The 14,834-nt window shown below is 42.5% G+C and overlaps 2 protein-coding genes across 2 annotated transcripts in view; both read right to left on the minus strand.

Annotated features, from left to right (window-relative positions):
- The window catches only part of LOC119411943 (serine/threonine-protein phosphatase 6 regulatory ankyrin repeat subunit C-like), a 1,101,338-nt gene that overhangs the window by 564,128 nt on the left and 522,376 nt on the right, over positions 1–14,834 (minus strand). The gene's annotated exons all lie outside the window — the stretch shown is intronic.
- Positions 2,013–10,667, minus strand: dyrk3 (dual specificity tyrosine phosphorylation regulated kinase 3). Its single transcript, XM_037678920.1, has 6 exons — positions 9,881–10,667; positions 8,092–8,201; positions 4,255–4,460; positions 3,861–4,158; positions 3,344–3,760; positions 2,013–3,246 (listed from the first exon to the last, which is right to left on the minus strand). The coding sequence occupies exons 1-6, from the start codon at positions 9,921–9,923 to the stop codon at positions 2,515–2,517; spliced, it is 1,806 nt and encodes a 601-aa protein (XP_037534848.1). The 5' UTR covers positions 9,924–10,667; the 3' UTR covers positions 2,013–2,514.

Consider the following 14,834-nt stretch of genomic DNA (forward strand, 5'->3'; position numbering starts at 1 on the left):
TGAGACGGAGCGAGAGGGAGGAGAGAGAGAGAGTGTGGGGGGGAGCTGAGTGAATCTAGGTCAGAATGTGGTGCATGCATATACCCCCCACCCTGCAGAAAATCAGAAGCGTAGCCTCTCGCTCTCAGTGGACAGAACTGCATGCATCTGGATGCGAGTCACAGTAAAAGGATGCTTCCCTGAGAAACACTTCATTCTTCAGTACCTTCGAAACCTCTCTCTCGTCACTGGCCTGTCGTCTACCAACACCCCCCACCCCTCGTCGAGAGACGAGGAATTCTGGCTCCAAATAAACCAAACCTGCTCTTCCTAACACCTCAGGACCTTCCTCGCCTCGCGTTATCCGTTTGTTGTGGAAAACAGCCGCCAACAACCTCCACGTGTTCAACTAGGCCCGTCACGATAACATATCTTGCTGGGCGATTAATCGTCTCAGAAATTATTGCGATAAACGATAAAACTGTTTGAAATTTGACAATAATTAGTAATTACTGTCAAATTTAATTAAAAATGTTTAATTTGTTTGGAGTGCAGTACCTTTTTTCGACCACCAGATTGCAGTTTAAGAGGGTTTGAACCGAAGGATGGATAGTGAGGGAGTGAGCAGTGTGTCTCTTTAAGAAAAATGGAAGGGAAGCCCCTTGACGGGACATGGGCTGCAGTGTTGCCAGGTGTACGATAATTATCGTATTTGTACGACAAGTTTGCCCTCTGTACAATCAATAATTCCAAAAAAGGCCAAATATACGATAATTTGACCATTCCATGAATGTGTGGTTGTAATTAGTCGTCATCAGCCCGTCGCAACTGTCTGTCGGATTTTGTTTTGTGAACCCTGAAGGCATCTGTGTCCACAAACCGATGAACGATTGGCTAGAAATTCCAGCCAATCGTGCTTTTCTAAATGTTACCTACGAGTGACGTGTTTGCCTCAGAACAACGGCCATGATTGGCTGAATAGTTTGCTGCGCCCGCCCCATGAGTGAGGAAAAGAAGAAGAAGAGCCGGTCTGAAAGTGGACCCATCACTACTATAGTGCATCAATAGATTTGTTATTCTGGTTATGACAGGTGTACGATAATTTCCCTCAAAATACGATAATTTTATGTCTCTAGTACGATAATCCTACATTTCTCAACTGGCAACACTGATGGGCTGTCTCTCATTCCCGTTTTTCGGTTCTCAAAATGGCGGACGCTCGGTGTGGTTTGAACTCTTTGGCATAGCATTTTTCACAAAGTTTTTAATATTTAAAAAAAATCAGTAAACAAGTTCTCAGCTTCTTTTTGCAGAGAAAAAAACTATTTAAACAAAGGCACGGGTTTCAACCGTGAATTTTGGAACTTCGACAAGACGGAGGTCCCCCCCCCCCCCCCGAGGTCGGCCGGTTAGCTTAGCTCGTAGCTAAGCTGCTTTTAACGAGCCAAAAATGTGATTTTGGACGGTTAAAATGGAATTTAAAGAGCAAAGGAGGGGTCAGTGAAGAGCACCGGAGTTGAGCCTTTTGTCATCGAGTGTCTTCAGTAGAACGAGAGAGACAAGAAGATAAATAAAAATGAGGTCGATCATTTTCATTTATCGTGCGATTAATTGATTTATTGTTTATCGCGACAGGCCTATGTTCAACAACAACCTGACGGGTGTTAAAATGTGCGGACTTCTCCTAAAAACCAGCCGTGAAGTACTGAGCCTTCGTGACAGAGTTTAAGCGGAGCTACTGTCCTCCCCAACCCCTTCCCCTCTTTTTATTCTCCACAGAGGAGAAGGAGGTCGAGGGTAAGGCTGTAAATAGGATGTTCCATGCCCTTTTCTTATCTGGAACAGCAGCGCTAAAGCAAACGCACACGTTAATGTCACACAAAGGATGAGCTGACGTGCAAGCACCAGGGCAGCAGGAAAAGGCAGGACAGAATATCTAAATATGACAAAATGAACGCCTTCACTACAAATAAAGCCAATCCTGTAAAAACAGTTTAAAAGACTTTTTTTGTGTTTTGAGCAGATTTTTGCTCAAAACACTAAAACGTGATTTCTTTTCGTCCTATAAACTTATCTTCCTGGCAAGTCTAACATAAGAGTATAATCTCTGTAGCCCTTTTCAAGTTTCACGCGTATGAAAATGGCGGTGTCGTGTGTGAAATGGGTCGAGTGACAGTGCAGGTGTGCTCGAGCGTTTTCTCTGAAACACAAAACGCTCGTGTGAAATCGTGGTTAAAAACATTTTCTCCAAATCGAAGCCGTCTGATCACACGAGGCGTCAAAGCATCATCTAAATCAAACCTTCTCAACGGCTGTGAACTGCACATTTACAGCCACCATATAAAAACTTTAATGCTTTTTTAAAATTATTTTTATCATCTTTCCTCGTCTGTGTTTCGCTAATATTAAACCAGGAACTGGGGGTGTCGACACCTCTCAGTAGAAAACAAATAAAAACAACAAGCAAACGAGTCTTAAAACCACTTCTCCTCCGGAGGAGCGCGTGGACACAAAGAGGAGGTTTCTCTCTCTTTATTAGGAGACGAGTTTAGGAAGGACTGTGCGAAGAGGTATGGCCTCCCCCGAATCTCCCATCATGGTGCTCTTCAGTTTGTTGCTGGCAGCTGTGGTGGCTAAACCCGACCCCCCCTTGGCCAGGATGGAGGGAAAGGAAGTGCTGTGGTGCTCGGCGAGGGGTTTCACAGTGGCCCCGTGGCTCTTCTCAGTCTCGGGGAGGGGTTTGGGAAGCCGGTGATACAGCCAGGGGTGTCTGAGGGCCTGGCTGGGGGTGAGGCGAGACGAGGGGTCCCAGTCCAAACACTTCTTTAAGAAGTCAGTAAAGGTGGGGTCCTCGCAGCCCTTGAGTGCAACACTCCAGTCCTTGCTGCCCGGAGGGCCCCTTGTTTTGCCGCGGCGGGAACGGGACCCCGTCAGCACGGTGGCCCCCGTTGGCAGGGTGTTGACTCCACAGTAGCGGGGGTGGCCCTTGGAATTGATGAAGTTCTTGGCTCTTTTGGCCTGCTCCAGGAGCGTTTGCGGGGGCATGCCCAGTAGCTCCATGACACAAGCCAGCTGGTCGCCCTCGTCCTCGCCGGGGAACAACGGGTGCCCGGTCAGCAGCTCGGCCAGGATGCAGCCGAAGCTCCACATGTCGATGGGGAGACCATAACGAGAACCGAGGATCACCTCCGGGGCTCGGTAGAAGCGAGACTGAATGTACGTGTACACTCGCTGGTGCTCGAAACAACTGGAGCCAAAGTCGATCACCTAGCAGAGACGAGGAAGAAAACCGTAACGGAAAAAATGAGCAGCGCGTTCACGAAAAGGAATCTCTGAAACCTCGTCGGGGACGTGAAGGTTTTACCTTGATGCCGCTGCGGCCGTGCTGTTTCAGCAGGATGTTCTCTGGCTTCAGGTCGCAGTGGATGATCCTGTGCCTGTACAGGGCGTCGAGGCACTGCAGGATGGAGTGTGCAAACTTCCTGACCAGAAGCAGACTGAAGCCCTGGAACTTGTTGCGCTTGATCAGCTCATACAGGTTCATGCTCAGCAGCTCAAAGGTCATGCAGATGTGGTTGCGGAAGGTGAAGTTTTCAAGCATGTGCACGACATTCATGGTGCCGTTACGATCCTGCTTGCGCAAGTGCTCCAGGATGCGGATTTCTTCCTGCGCTTGCCGGTGGAAGCGCTTCTCGTTGCGCACCATTTTCAGAGCCAGGTGTTGATGCATTTTGTGATCGTAAACTTTAGCCACCTGTCCAAAGCTACCTTTACCAATTATCTGGAAAAGAGAGAGAGAGAAGAAAATAATCTTGAGTAACAGAAATTTTTATTTTTTTTTTAAGTCAAACCTTTAAAGTGAATAACAAAAGTTGCCTCACTTTCAGGAACTCGTATCGGTATGCCAGGTGGTCGTGGGGAACATGGATGTATCCGCCCTGCTCGTCATCGTAACCACAGTTGTTGTTGCCTCCAGCGACGGAAGGCCTTTTCTTGGCATTGGGTCCCACAAAGTAAACACCTGGGTAGGAGTGGATCTCTGTCTGCTCCAGGGTGGTGAGCTGAGATCGGTAAAGTCTCAAAGCCTGGTCGGGCGTCAACGGGCCGTAAACCTTGCTTCCTCCCTTTCCAGCGCTGTGTGAGCCAGAAGAATTGCTCGAGCCCTTACTGGACTCAGTGCTGAAAAAACAAACACGCAGTACGACTGATCAGCATAAAATAACGTAACTCTAGTTGTTTTGCCTGTTTTTTAAAAAGCCATTGCATTTTCCTCACCTGTCCACACTGTGCTCCTTGGACAGGCTGGAGACGGGGGCAGACTTGGTGGGCGTCTGGCCAGTGCTCCCACCGTTCTGAGCGATCGCTGTGGTTATGGTGTTGATTTTTCGGGTAATGGTGGAGTCTTCATACAGGTGCTTGACCTTCAGCTGGCCACCGCGTATGATCACCTGATCCTTTGTCACAACCTTGTTACTAATGACCTGTAAAGGAAGGATAAGAAGTAACTTAAAAGAAACGGCGACAGGAGTGTAGCAGGTTTATTAATAACAATATTTTAAGGAATTTTTCCTTACGTTGGGAAAATGTTTTATTTTGTTTTTTTAGATTCCTCAGAAAGGATGCTAATTTTTTTTTTTTTATATAATAAACTTACTAATTCTTTTGGCCAAATTTTACATTCATGAAAGTAAATTTACTAACGAAACGCCATGCTTTCTTTATTTTATTAAGGATGTGGATCTATATGTAAAATTAATAACAGACCAACAACAAAAAGCCCTTAGGACAATTTCTGTAAATCTTTGCAAATATTTGTTTAATCAACACTCCTGGTTGTTCATAGAAGTGTTGTGTTCTTCTGTATACTCCAATCGTTTGTTGTATACTTGTCATTTGCTTGAATAAAGATTTATTTGGAAAAAAAAAGTTACTTAAAATAATAAGAATAGGAAATCCAGATGGCACAGACTGTAAAAAAAAGGTTTGTATGAACAAAAAAATAAAACTTGTGTACTAAAAGTGCTATAATCAACATTTAAATGACCAAATCTTCAGTTTTCTCAATATGATACCATAAAAGGTGCTTTAGCGGATTCATTTAAACGCGTCGTCAGTTTGTATTTTGAGTGCAGTGGATCTGCTTCAGGTTTTAATTTACGTAAACATAAATACCAATAACCAACTCTCGAGTTAGAAGCGTTGAACGCGGAAGCGTGAGGCAGCTTTCGGTTTTGTGAACTGGCACAACTGGATTTAAATCCAGTCTGACTGTAAATGCCTCAGAGGCCATAGACCCAGCCCCAACCAAAACCAGAGTGGAGCAACTCGCCTCATTATTCGCCCAACAGCTGTTAAAAACAGCATCAAACTTTAAGGCGTTATTTGACTAATAAACACCAAAATGTTTGTTAATCCTCATATTTAACCTTTTGAAGCAATTAAAAATATATATATCAGTTGAGGACTGCTGATTCTGGCTACCCGACTACTTCAAATCTGCTCACAAACACAAAACGTGAAGTCATGTGTCACTGTAAAGGGTTTGAAAACAAGACTTCGAGTCTTTCCAGTAACTCGTGAATTTCTGCAACCCCAAAAATTCATTCTTCCTCACTCTCGGCCCTTTTCTTCTATTCCTCACCAGCGGAAAAACCCTCCACATGATTATGGAGCGCAGAAGAAAAAAAAAATAGTCATTAAAGTTAGATTATATGCCTAGACTATAGAAGCAGTGCAGATTTACTGACATGAAGTCGGGACAACCTTCCAGCAGAGTAACACTGACGAGGACGCTGAGTTTCTACTCGTTTTTCTTTCTTACGAAAAGTTTTTCTTCCGATTGCTGAGAGGTTTGGAGGTGGAAAGCCAATCTAAAGGCAACAAGAAATGGTTCTTTAAAGTAGGTGTTGACACGTTCCCTTGAAAGAGGACTCGACTGATGGCAAAGTGTTTGTGTTGTAAGTTTGAGTCCTAAAATAGCGGCGGGCGGGTGACAGGGTTGGCTTCCATACATGTAACGATATAGTTATAACTTTTTAAGAATCCCTTCTGCTGAACCACAAGCAGCTGTTGTGCAAAAGCGATATCACAGCAAACATCATCGATCGAGCCTCTTCACTCATGCAAACACGTGCACGCTGACACACACACACACACAAAAAAAAATCAAAGCTTTCCATGTGTGCCGCTGTAAATAATTGACTGAGCGACGGGTAAAATTAAAAAAAATGAATAACAATTTCCGAACGAGGAAAGGAATGGAAGCAGAAGGGGCACATCTTCTCTAACACAGGTATTACTGAGGGCGATGAGTCTCCAGTGCAAATCTGTGTGCTGTAGCAGATGGAGGACAGCTAATCTCTTTGCTGTCAGAGACACCCAAGTACGATTTTCTTTGTCTCTCAGGCACACGCAGCGTTCCACAACTTAATGCAAATAGAACGAACCTGAATCTAACAGATCCAAACTTAAAAAACGTCCACCTTTAGGATGGGTACACCTCTCTACAGCGCAGAACTGAGTCTACCTGAAATAGTTTCAATAGAGTTTTTTCCCCTTCTTATATTGAACATGGCTGACACAGTTGGCGCTCCAAACGCGCTGAACTGGGGCGGGTTACAGTCACATTCACCAGAGGACAGCACCTTTGTAAGCATGACAGAAAGATACGAAGGAGGAAAAGCAGGGCTAGAACAGAAAACGGGGCCTAACTATGTGCGAGCACTGACGGCGCATTGAGACGGAGGGATGCTGATTGGTTGATTTGTTTGTGGGTCACATTTTCAAGCCCAATAAATCTTTACAATATATCAAACCGGCCTTTCTGATGTAGTGTACCGCTGTTTTTGGATGCTCAAATAAGAAAACCCAACAACAACATACTCCAACTGGATTGCAACTCACCATTTCTGCATCTGATGAACTTTTGTTTTTAATAGAATATATTGGAAAACAAAACACCCACAGCAAGCTGTGAAGCTCCAAACAGACCGGTCATGATCTGAATTCAAAAAAATCCAACGCAATGATATATGGGTCGAATTGCTGAAATGGATAGTTAACAGCATTAAGCTATGTTTTGTGAAAAGGTTATAAACAATTATTATCTTACCTGTTCCAGATAGTCTTTTGAAAGACCTCAGTCTGAAGAAACAGGGTTTAAATGTGACTAATTAGATGAGACAATCTAACATTTCATAGTGGTTCATGTCAGCTCTGAGTAATAAATTTGTTGCTGTCAATTTCAGATTGCACAGTTATCCCAGCTGAAATATGATATTCCTGCAAAAATTGCCCCAGGCTGCATTCAAAAGTGCTACAGCCAGCTGCTGCTATTTACACTCAAAAGATATTTATGTAAATAACCATGTCATACAAAACCACTGATGATGTAAAGGTTTATAAAATAGCCTTAACATGAACCGCTTGAGATAGTTCTAAGATGGCAGCAATCCACATTGGCCGGCCTGGACTACCCGTTAGTTTGTCAACGAGTCAGAATTAAACTCCATTTTCCCAAACTGAGCTTGTTCAAAAAGCTATAACAGGGAAGCCAGCAACTGTTTATAACATTTCATTTTAAAAAAAGCTCACTTCAAAAGACATGACGTATCGGTTGAAACTTGGAAACTTAGTTCAGACGAGGTTTCCTGTATCATGAGGAAACGCGTTCCAACCTACAGATTAAACCAGACGACAACAAATAATGATGAAGAGGCCAGCTGTGTATAGAACTAGAGGATGCCAAACAGGATGTAAACTATTGTACAATGCTGCATGTTCATGTCCTCTGTGATGTAAACATTTTAAACCCACTCACGGCAACTTTACTTTGTCTAATCTGCAGCCAGAGAGCTGCCTGATAAAACAATAATTCTCACATGCCCTCAGGAAGTTGATCAATATTGCACATGTGATTTCAGTATTCTCATGGAGATGAGATAAAGCCAGAGATCAGCTTCCTAATCAGCACAGAAAGAATGAGGGGAGGAGGAGGAGGTGAACGAGTACGATGAAGAGACACGTGGTTGACTAGGGGATATCGTTCTGACGAAAAGGATGTCTCCAGACGCAGTGCATGAAACACTGGCTGTGTGTGTTGCGTTTACTCACTGTGTGTTTGGGCATTGGGGGCAACCCAGAAGGACTGTTTACATCAGCTTCGTCCTTTAGGATGTGGTCTGTCCTCATGTAAGAGTCGTACAGGCCGTCACCATGGCGTGCTGAAGGGGCAGACGTGAACAAATAAATCAGTGCGACAAACTGAAACATAAAAAGGGTTAAAAAAAAAAAGATGTTCAGAGGTAATGCCTAAAGAATGTGTTGAAATGTCTCCATATGATCTTTTGATAGATGAAACCAGGCAAAGTCCCATTGATTTTCTCATCAATCAACCTACAATCTCCAAAATAATAAGTTCAACACTAAAACAAATGATTTGTCACAGCCTGACGAATACCGTCAGCTAACCGCAGCACCCCGTGGGAATGAATGGCTGTCTGCCACCACATTTACAGTGAAAAGCCATTATTAGCAAATACACCATTGTGTCTATTGTGTCCAATACATTGTATCCAGAGCCAGGGCCCTGACCCAACCAGCTTAGACGGGGCTTAGGGTCCCAGATTGCTAGCGTTGCAAGTGGTATTATTGGCCTAATGGGGGTAACAGATGCCTCTGTGACGACAGCATCTTTCCATCTGTCCATTCAGGTCAAGTCATTTAAGGCACACACATCAGGTGTGCGCTGCGTCCGAGCCAACAGAGATAGAAGTGGGGGCTTCGTTATTGAACGGTGCAGAGTTTCATGCTCACCTCGGTGGCATGGGGCCAAACACCTACTGTAACAGAAGCCTGTTAGTTAAATGACAAACACCCATCAGCCGTCTGTTTACCTCAATGGTCATCTTAGCTTACAAGCACGCTGATACCTCAGCAACTCGAAGCTGAACCTGTTGTGCACGCCCCGAGCCATTTATTTCCGAGTAAGCGCTTCAATAATATTAACGCCAACCCCAGTTTTGGCCCGTTTGAAGTTCCGCCTGAATGCTCCCTGAGAGTTGTAACCATGTGCAGATGCGTCAGAGCCCACGTCCCCTGAGCTCCTGGACAGATTATACCTGCTGCCTGGATACAGGTGCATTAAACCTGCACAGCACAGCAACTGGTATATTACACAACGTCACACAGACCCCGCTTCTGCAAATCACCTGCACCGTACTTACGTCAAGCAACTTATCCCGTGGAAAACAGCTTTAACCAAAACCTTTTTATTTTGTATAACTGGACTTTTACACGCAGGGACGAAAAACAAAACTCCAGGAAACAAGAGTCACAGTCGGTTATGCGTCATAAAAAGTGTGATTTAAAGTCAGCTTTTTATCCTGCACCTCTTCCTGGCACTCCAAACTGTGTCTCCATTTGCACCCACAGTATTAACCACAAGTCACACCTAACAAGAGTCCCCTAAAGCAATTATTGTCTTCAAAACTTCCTGGTACACCTAATAATAAAGATGCCACTGAGCCAATAAAGCGTTATAAAATAATAACAACGATAAGAGAGATGGTACAACTCCAAACCTGCTAATTCACAGATTTACTGTAAGAGATAATGAACTGTGACGAGAAAACAAGTTTGCACTTCCTGGATTATGGTCCAAAATATTCAAGACACACAGAGACTCGAAGCAAAAGAAAACATGTTTACAATATGAATCTTGTGACAGACTCAAAATCCTTCAACAAACTCTAGATCTACATACACTTAGGGGGAGGGGGGTACCTGCGTAAAATGTTATGGATGGAATAGTTTTGACATCCGGACTGTTTTACTGTTCAGTGTAGGAAACAAAAGGAAAAAAGGTGAGAAACAACTTGTAACAAAAACAACAAAACTTTACCTGTTGCTATGGGGCCCTCTGGTTTTCTGCTTATTATCATCATAATTGCAATTATTGTGTGAATCCAGCATCCGAAGTGGAGAAAAAAGTCCCGGACAGATTAAATGTTTACTGTTAGCAGCAGCTAGCAAACTTAGCCACTTGGAACTTTTCTCGTCAAGTCTTAATGCTAGTCCAAAAAAGTTGCGATTAAAAAAAACTCGCGTAGTATTTTAGTATTCAGGGGTAATTAGCGCTTCACTTGGATTCCAGACGGGTTCATCTTAGTTTTAGTAAAATAGATATAAATAAAAACACCAGCACCAATAGCCTTCGCTGCAGTCTGGAAAGAAAAAAAGCCTCCGCCAGTTAGTGGGGGTCGCCTCCCTCAGCTAGCCTGCCAGCTAGCTCGCACCACAAAAAATCACCCGTCCGGACTGAAGCCGCTCCCTCTGAGGAAAAACACTTTGAGTCCAAATATTACAGCTCGCTGGCCTGGCCCTCGAACCCCTCGCCTGTCTCTGACGGTACAAAGAGTCGGTCCAGAGCACCATTCCCGTCCCGGTCTGCAGACTCGGTAGTTAGCAAACAGCGATGCTGCCCCACTCTCCTCCTCGAGCACCCCGGGATTACGCGTCCTCCTTCGGGACAGCTTCCTTAAACACAGCTAGCTAATAAAAACAGACACGTTGCACACGAGCCCCATGTCTGCTCAAGAACCAAATCCGGTTCGCATAAAATCATGAGCTGAAGCCAGTGCGGTAAAGCCCGCACTGTTAGATCCTTCGGAGCAGCAAAAGTCTCTTATTCGACTGAACTGTTGTTGCTAAGGGCGTCTTCACTGGGTGCCTGGAGTCAGCAGGCAGAGGGAGGGACTGAGAGGCGGGGCTTAGATAGCTCCACCCCTCGCTAAAAACACGTAGAAACAGCGCCTCTCAGTGGCCACCTGGAGATCTGCAGGGGAGACCTGCTGGGACCAGTTTGTAGGCGTCATCTTCAACATCTGACCCTCAAAAAGGGAGCTAGGGTTTGTAGGCAGGACAGTGAATGCTATAAAAGCTTTATTTCCTGCAACTAAAAAGACAAATATTGTCAAATAGTGTACTGAATTTATAGCTTTTAAAGTTGTAATTAAAAGTTACAAGCTTAAATTATGACTTTGTATCGCACATTTATCACTTTGAAACCTATTTATGACTGAAAATTGTAAATATGACTTTGCAACTTACAATTATAACTCTTTATTTTATATTTTTAAGTGTGAAACTCTGAATTTTGACTACTCCATGTAGTTATGATTTTGAATCTTGTAAATATGACTTTGTATCTTGTAAATAAGACTTTAATGCTCATAATTCTGTCATTTTATCTCATATTTATGACTTCAGACTCTTAATTCTTATCTTGAAACTCATAATTATGACTTTGTGTCTTGCAAACATGATCTTAACTTTGTATCTATGACTTAGAAATTCATAATCATGACTCTGTAACTCACAATTAGAACTTTAAATGTCATATTTATATTATTTGATAATAATTTTGTCTTTTTAGTGGTGGAAGTGGGCTTTCACAGCATTGGGTCAGTCTGTAGAAGTTATGTTTTTGATTATTTTCCCGTCACTTTTATATACAGTACATTAATCGCAACCATCATAATGAGATATTACCTTTTTTTTTTTAAACTGTTCAATTTTTTCTTCTTTCTGTAATATTTTGGGGGAATACACAAAAGCTAAGAACGGGAATGCTTAGATATTGAGGCTAAATTTCATAATATGTCATTTTTGTTATTATAAAATTATAACAAAGCCTGCTTTGTTGGGATAGTGGTTTATTTATATCAGCTCAAGATAAGAATTCTTGTTTTATTACGATAATAGGTCATTTAGATCTAAAAAAAATCTTTTTTATGTGTTTACAAAATCAAAGTATTTCAAAATTACAATTATTTATTCATCAGTAGTCAAGGCAGCCATGCAGGCAACAGATTTAAACTGATATAAATAAATAAATAAATAAATAAATAAATAAACTGTCCAGATGACCTGACTGAGAATAATGGATTTGATACCTGAATGATTGAGCATGAACTTTGTTATCCCTTCTAGACCATCCATCACTAGTAGCGGCCACCAGTTGACCAACACTGTTGTAACTAATTTGGGTGTGGAAAAATTTACATTATCAATAGATCCTTGAGACATTTAGTCTTTAGCTGCAGATTAGACAAACCACCAATAAACTAATAAAGTGAATATACATCATGTAATATACTGTTATATAATTATATTTAGAAGTTTTTGATCAGCATTTTCTTGCTCGTGTCCCACTGATATATTTAAATAAATGTTATTTGCGGCCGTCTTCAAGGCAGCACCCAGACTCTTCATGTCGTGAGGAACACTTTGCACTGAAACCCGAGAGGTCACGGAGATCCAAACGAGGCTGGAAATAGTGAGAGGCAGCGAAAGGGGCGCAGGACGGAGTAGGACCGAGGCCGACATGAGAAGGGGAGCGGGCTAAAATCAGACGGTGATCCATGCTGGGCAGAGGGTGAAGCTATTCTTAGCTCTTTCTCAGAGGTGACAAGAGGGGTCTGTCTACATTTGCTGCCATAAATATGCATGCTGACACAGCTTTAGGTCGACCTCTGGACACCAGCCAGCACTCAGGCCCACTTCGGCCATGATCATTCTGAATGATGCAGAAACAGAGCCTATAAAGTCGTGCACTTCTTGCACGTTCCTCTAAAACATGGAGTTTTATGTGTTAAATCACACATGGGGCTTCCAAAGCTGCAGCAGGATGTGGGGCCTGGTGCACATGCACCTACAGCATCCTGTGATGGGGGTGGTCTTCAGTCCTGTGACAGATACTGACACCTGGGTGTTTATGGGCCTGACACCACGTAGTGAAAACACTCTGAACACAAAGTACAACAAGTGTTTGAATGAATGTGAAACAGAAAGCTGCTAAACACACACAGCTCTGAACACACAGCTGATCCACATCAGGTCTCGCCACCTGCTGGTGCTTTGGAGGCGACACACGCTGAGGTCTGGAGTAAAAAACCTAAACCAGTTGGTCCCTGAGGAACACCATCCAGCATGTTTCATTTGTTCCTCTGCTCCAGCACGCCTGATTTGAATGAAAGGGGGATTAATTAAAGCACGGAATCAGGTGTGTTGGAGCAGAGGATCGACAAAAAATGCAGGATGGCGTTCCTCAAGGACCAGAGTTGGGAGGCACAGACTTAAACAACCAATTAGCCTATTCTGATCAAATTCAATTATTAAACTCGCACTAATAACATAACGATTATTAATTAATTAATAACTAACTGAATTAGAGCTATTTTTTGTTTTCCAAAGTCAGTTGGGAATGGTCACCATCTTGTATTGGTTGGCTTCAAAAGTTATTGACTTGTAAATATACCTCCAGTGATAACATTCCAAGAGTTTCATTCAAATCTGTACGGTTCATGAGATATTTTCCTAACAGAGTTGACTTCAAATAGCAAAAACTTTAACAAAGATTGTAGCACATTAGCTGTATGACTGAGTTATAGACATGTTATATATTTTTAAGGTCAGATGGCTGTGGCAGCCATTTTGTATCGGGCTGGCTCCAGCAATTAACAAATTTAAGATGTACTTGCAATTATTACTTCCTGCTATATTCTTTAAAATTCATCCAGTAGTTCGTGAGATATTTTGCTAACACACAGTGAACACAGTCAAAAAGGTTGCTGCCGTTTGCTTTGGACACAAAGAAATGAGAGAGTTTGAACATGAGGATTAACTTTTTATTTCATCTGAATATTCTGTACAGATTTACTCACATATTTATACACGCTTCGACAAAGAAAACAAAATAAAACAGGGAGAAATCAACAAAACGTGGCTGTGAAACATAAAAAATAAATAACACACACACACACACACCTCCACGCAGGATTCCTTGGAAAACGACGAGCGTTTCTGAGATGGGAACAAAGGGGGAAGGAGTTCAGCACCAGCCAAGGAATGCAACTTTGCACACATGCAAAATAAAAGAAGTAAACACCCGTCCATGTCCGCAGGCACACGGTGGGGGGGTGAAACAAAAGGCACTGCCAGCAGGAACAGCTGAGGATGGTGCTCATAAAAACACACACGTGTGTGTTCACAGAGGAGCACGTGCTCAACAGGCCTCACTTATTGATCCTAAATATCAAGAAGATGAAATCTTTTCATTGAACAATGCATGTCTTCATTTATTATTTTAACAGCTCGAAGCACAACTTCAAAAACTAAACTAGAGAAACGGCATTTCCTGCGAAAATTCAGTGTGAATGCGTATTGCTGAAAAACAGCTGAAATTAGCAAAAAACATGCTGAAATGTAGCTGAAATGGAAGAACGAGCCTAAATTAGCAGAAGAAAGAAGAAAGAACACATATTTGCTGAATTAGGCTTAAATGAGCAGAAATTAGCACCAAAAAAAATTGCTGAAAAGTAGCTGAAAAAGCATAAAAAAGCTTAAACTACCAGAAGGAAGTGGAAAGAACTAAAATGAGCTAATAAAATGTGGAATCAGCTGAAAAAGCTAAAATTAGCAAGAGCTAAATAGTAGCTGAAAGAAAAAAATATGAAAGGAGCTGAAATTAGCAGAAAGAAGTTAGCAGAAGCACATAAATGTTGTAGTTAGCAGAAAGAATCTAAAAGGATCACAAAACAGCTGACATTTGCTGAAAGTAGCTGAAAATGTTTAAATTTGCACAAGATGAAAGAAGCCGAACCAGAGAAAAACGTGAAAGGAGCAGTAAAAGGTTGTAAACAGATCTAAAGAGCTGAAGGATGTAAAATGAGCTCAATTCAGTTTCTATGAGACAAAAAGTGGCAGAAAAGGCTAAATATTTCAAAAAGCTAAAGTTGCATCAAAACCAAAAGTCACAGCACCCTTCTCCTGAACGAGCCGAACGTTTTGATACG

The sequence above is a fragment of the Nematolebias whitei genome, chromosome 7 (assembly GCF_014905685.2).
Source record: "Nematolebias whitei isolate Nwh7 chromosome 7, NemWhi1, whole genome shotgun sequence".
Taxonomy (NCBI): domain Eukaryota; kingdom Metazoa; phylum Chordata; class Actinopteri; order Cyprinodontiformes; family Rivulidae; genus Nematolebias; species Nematolebias whitei.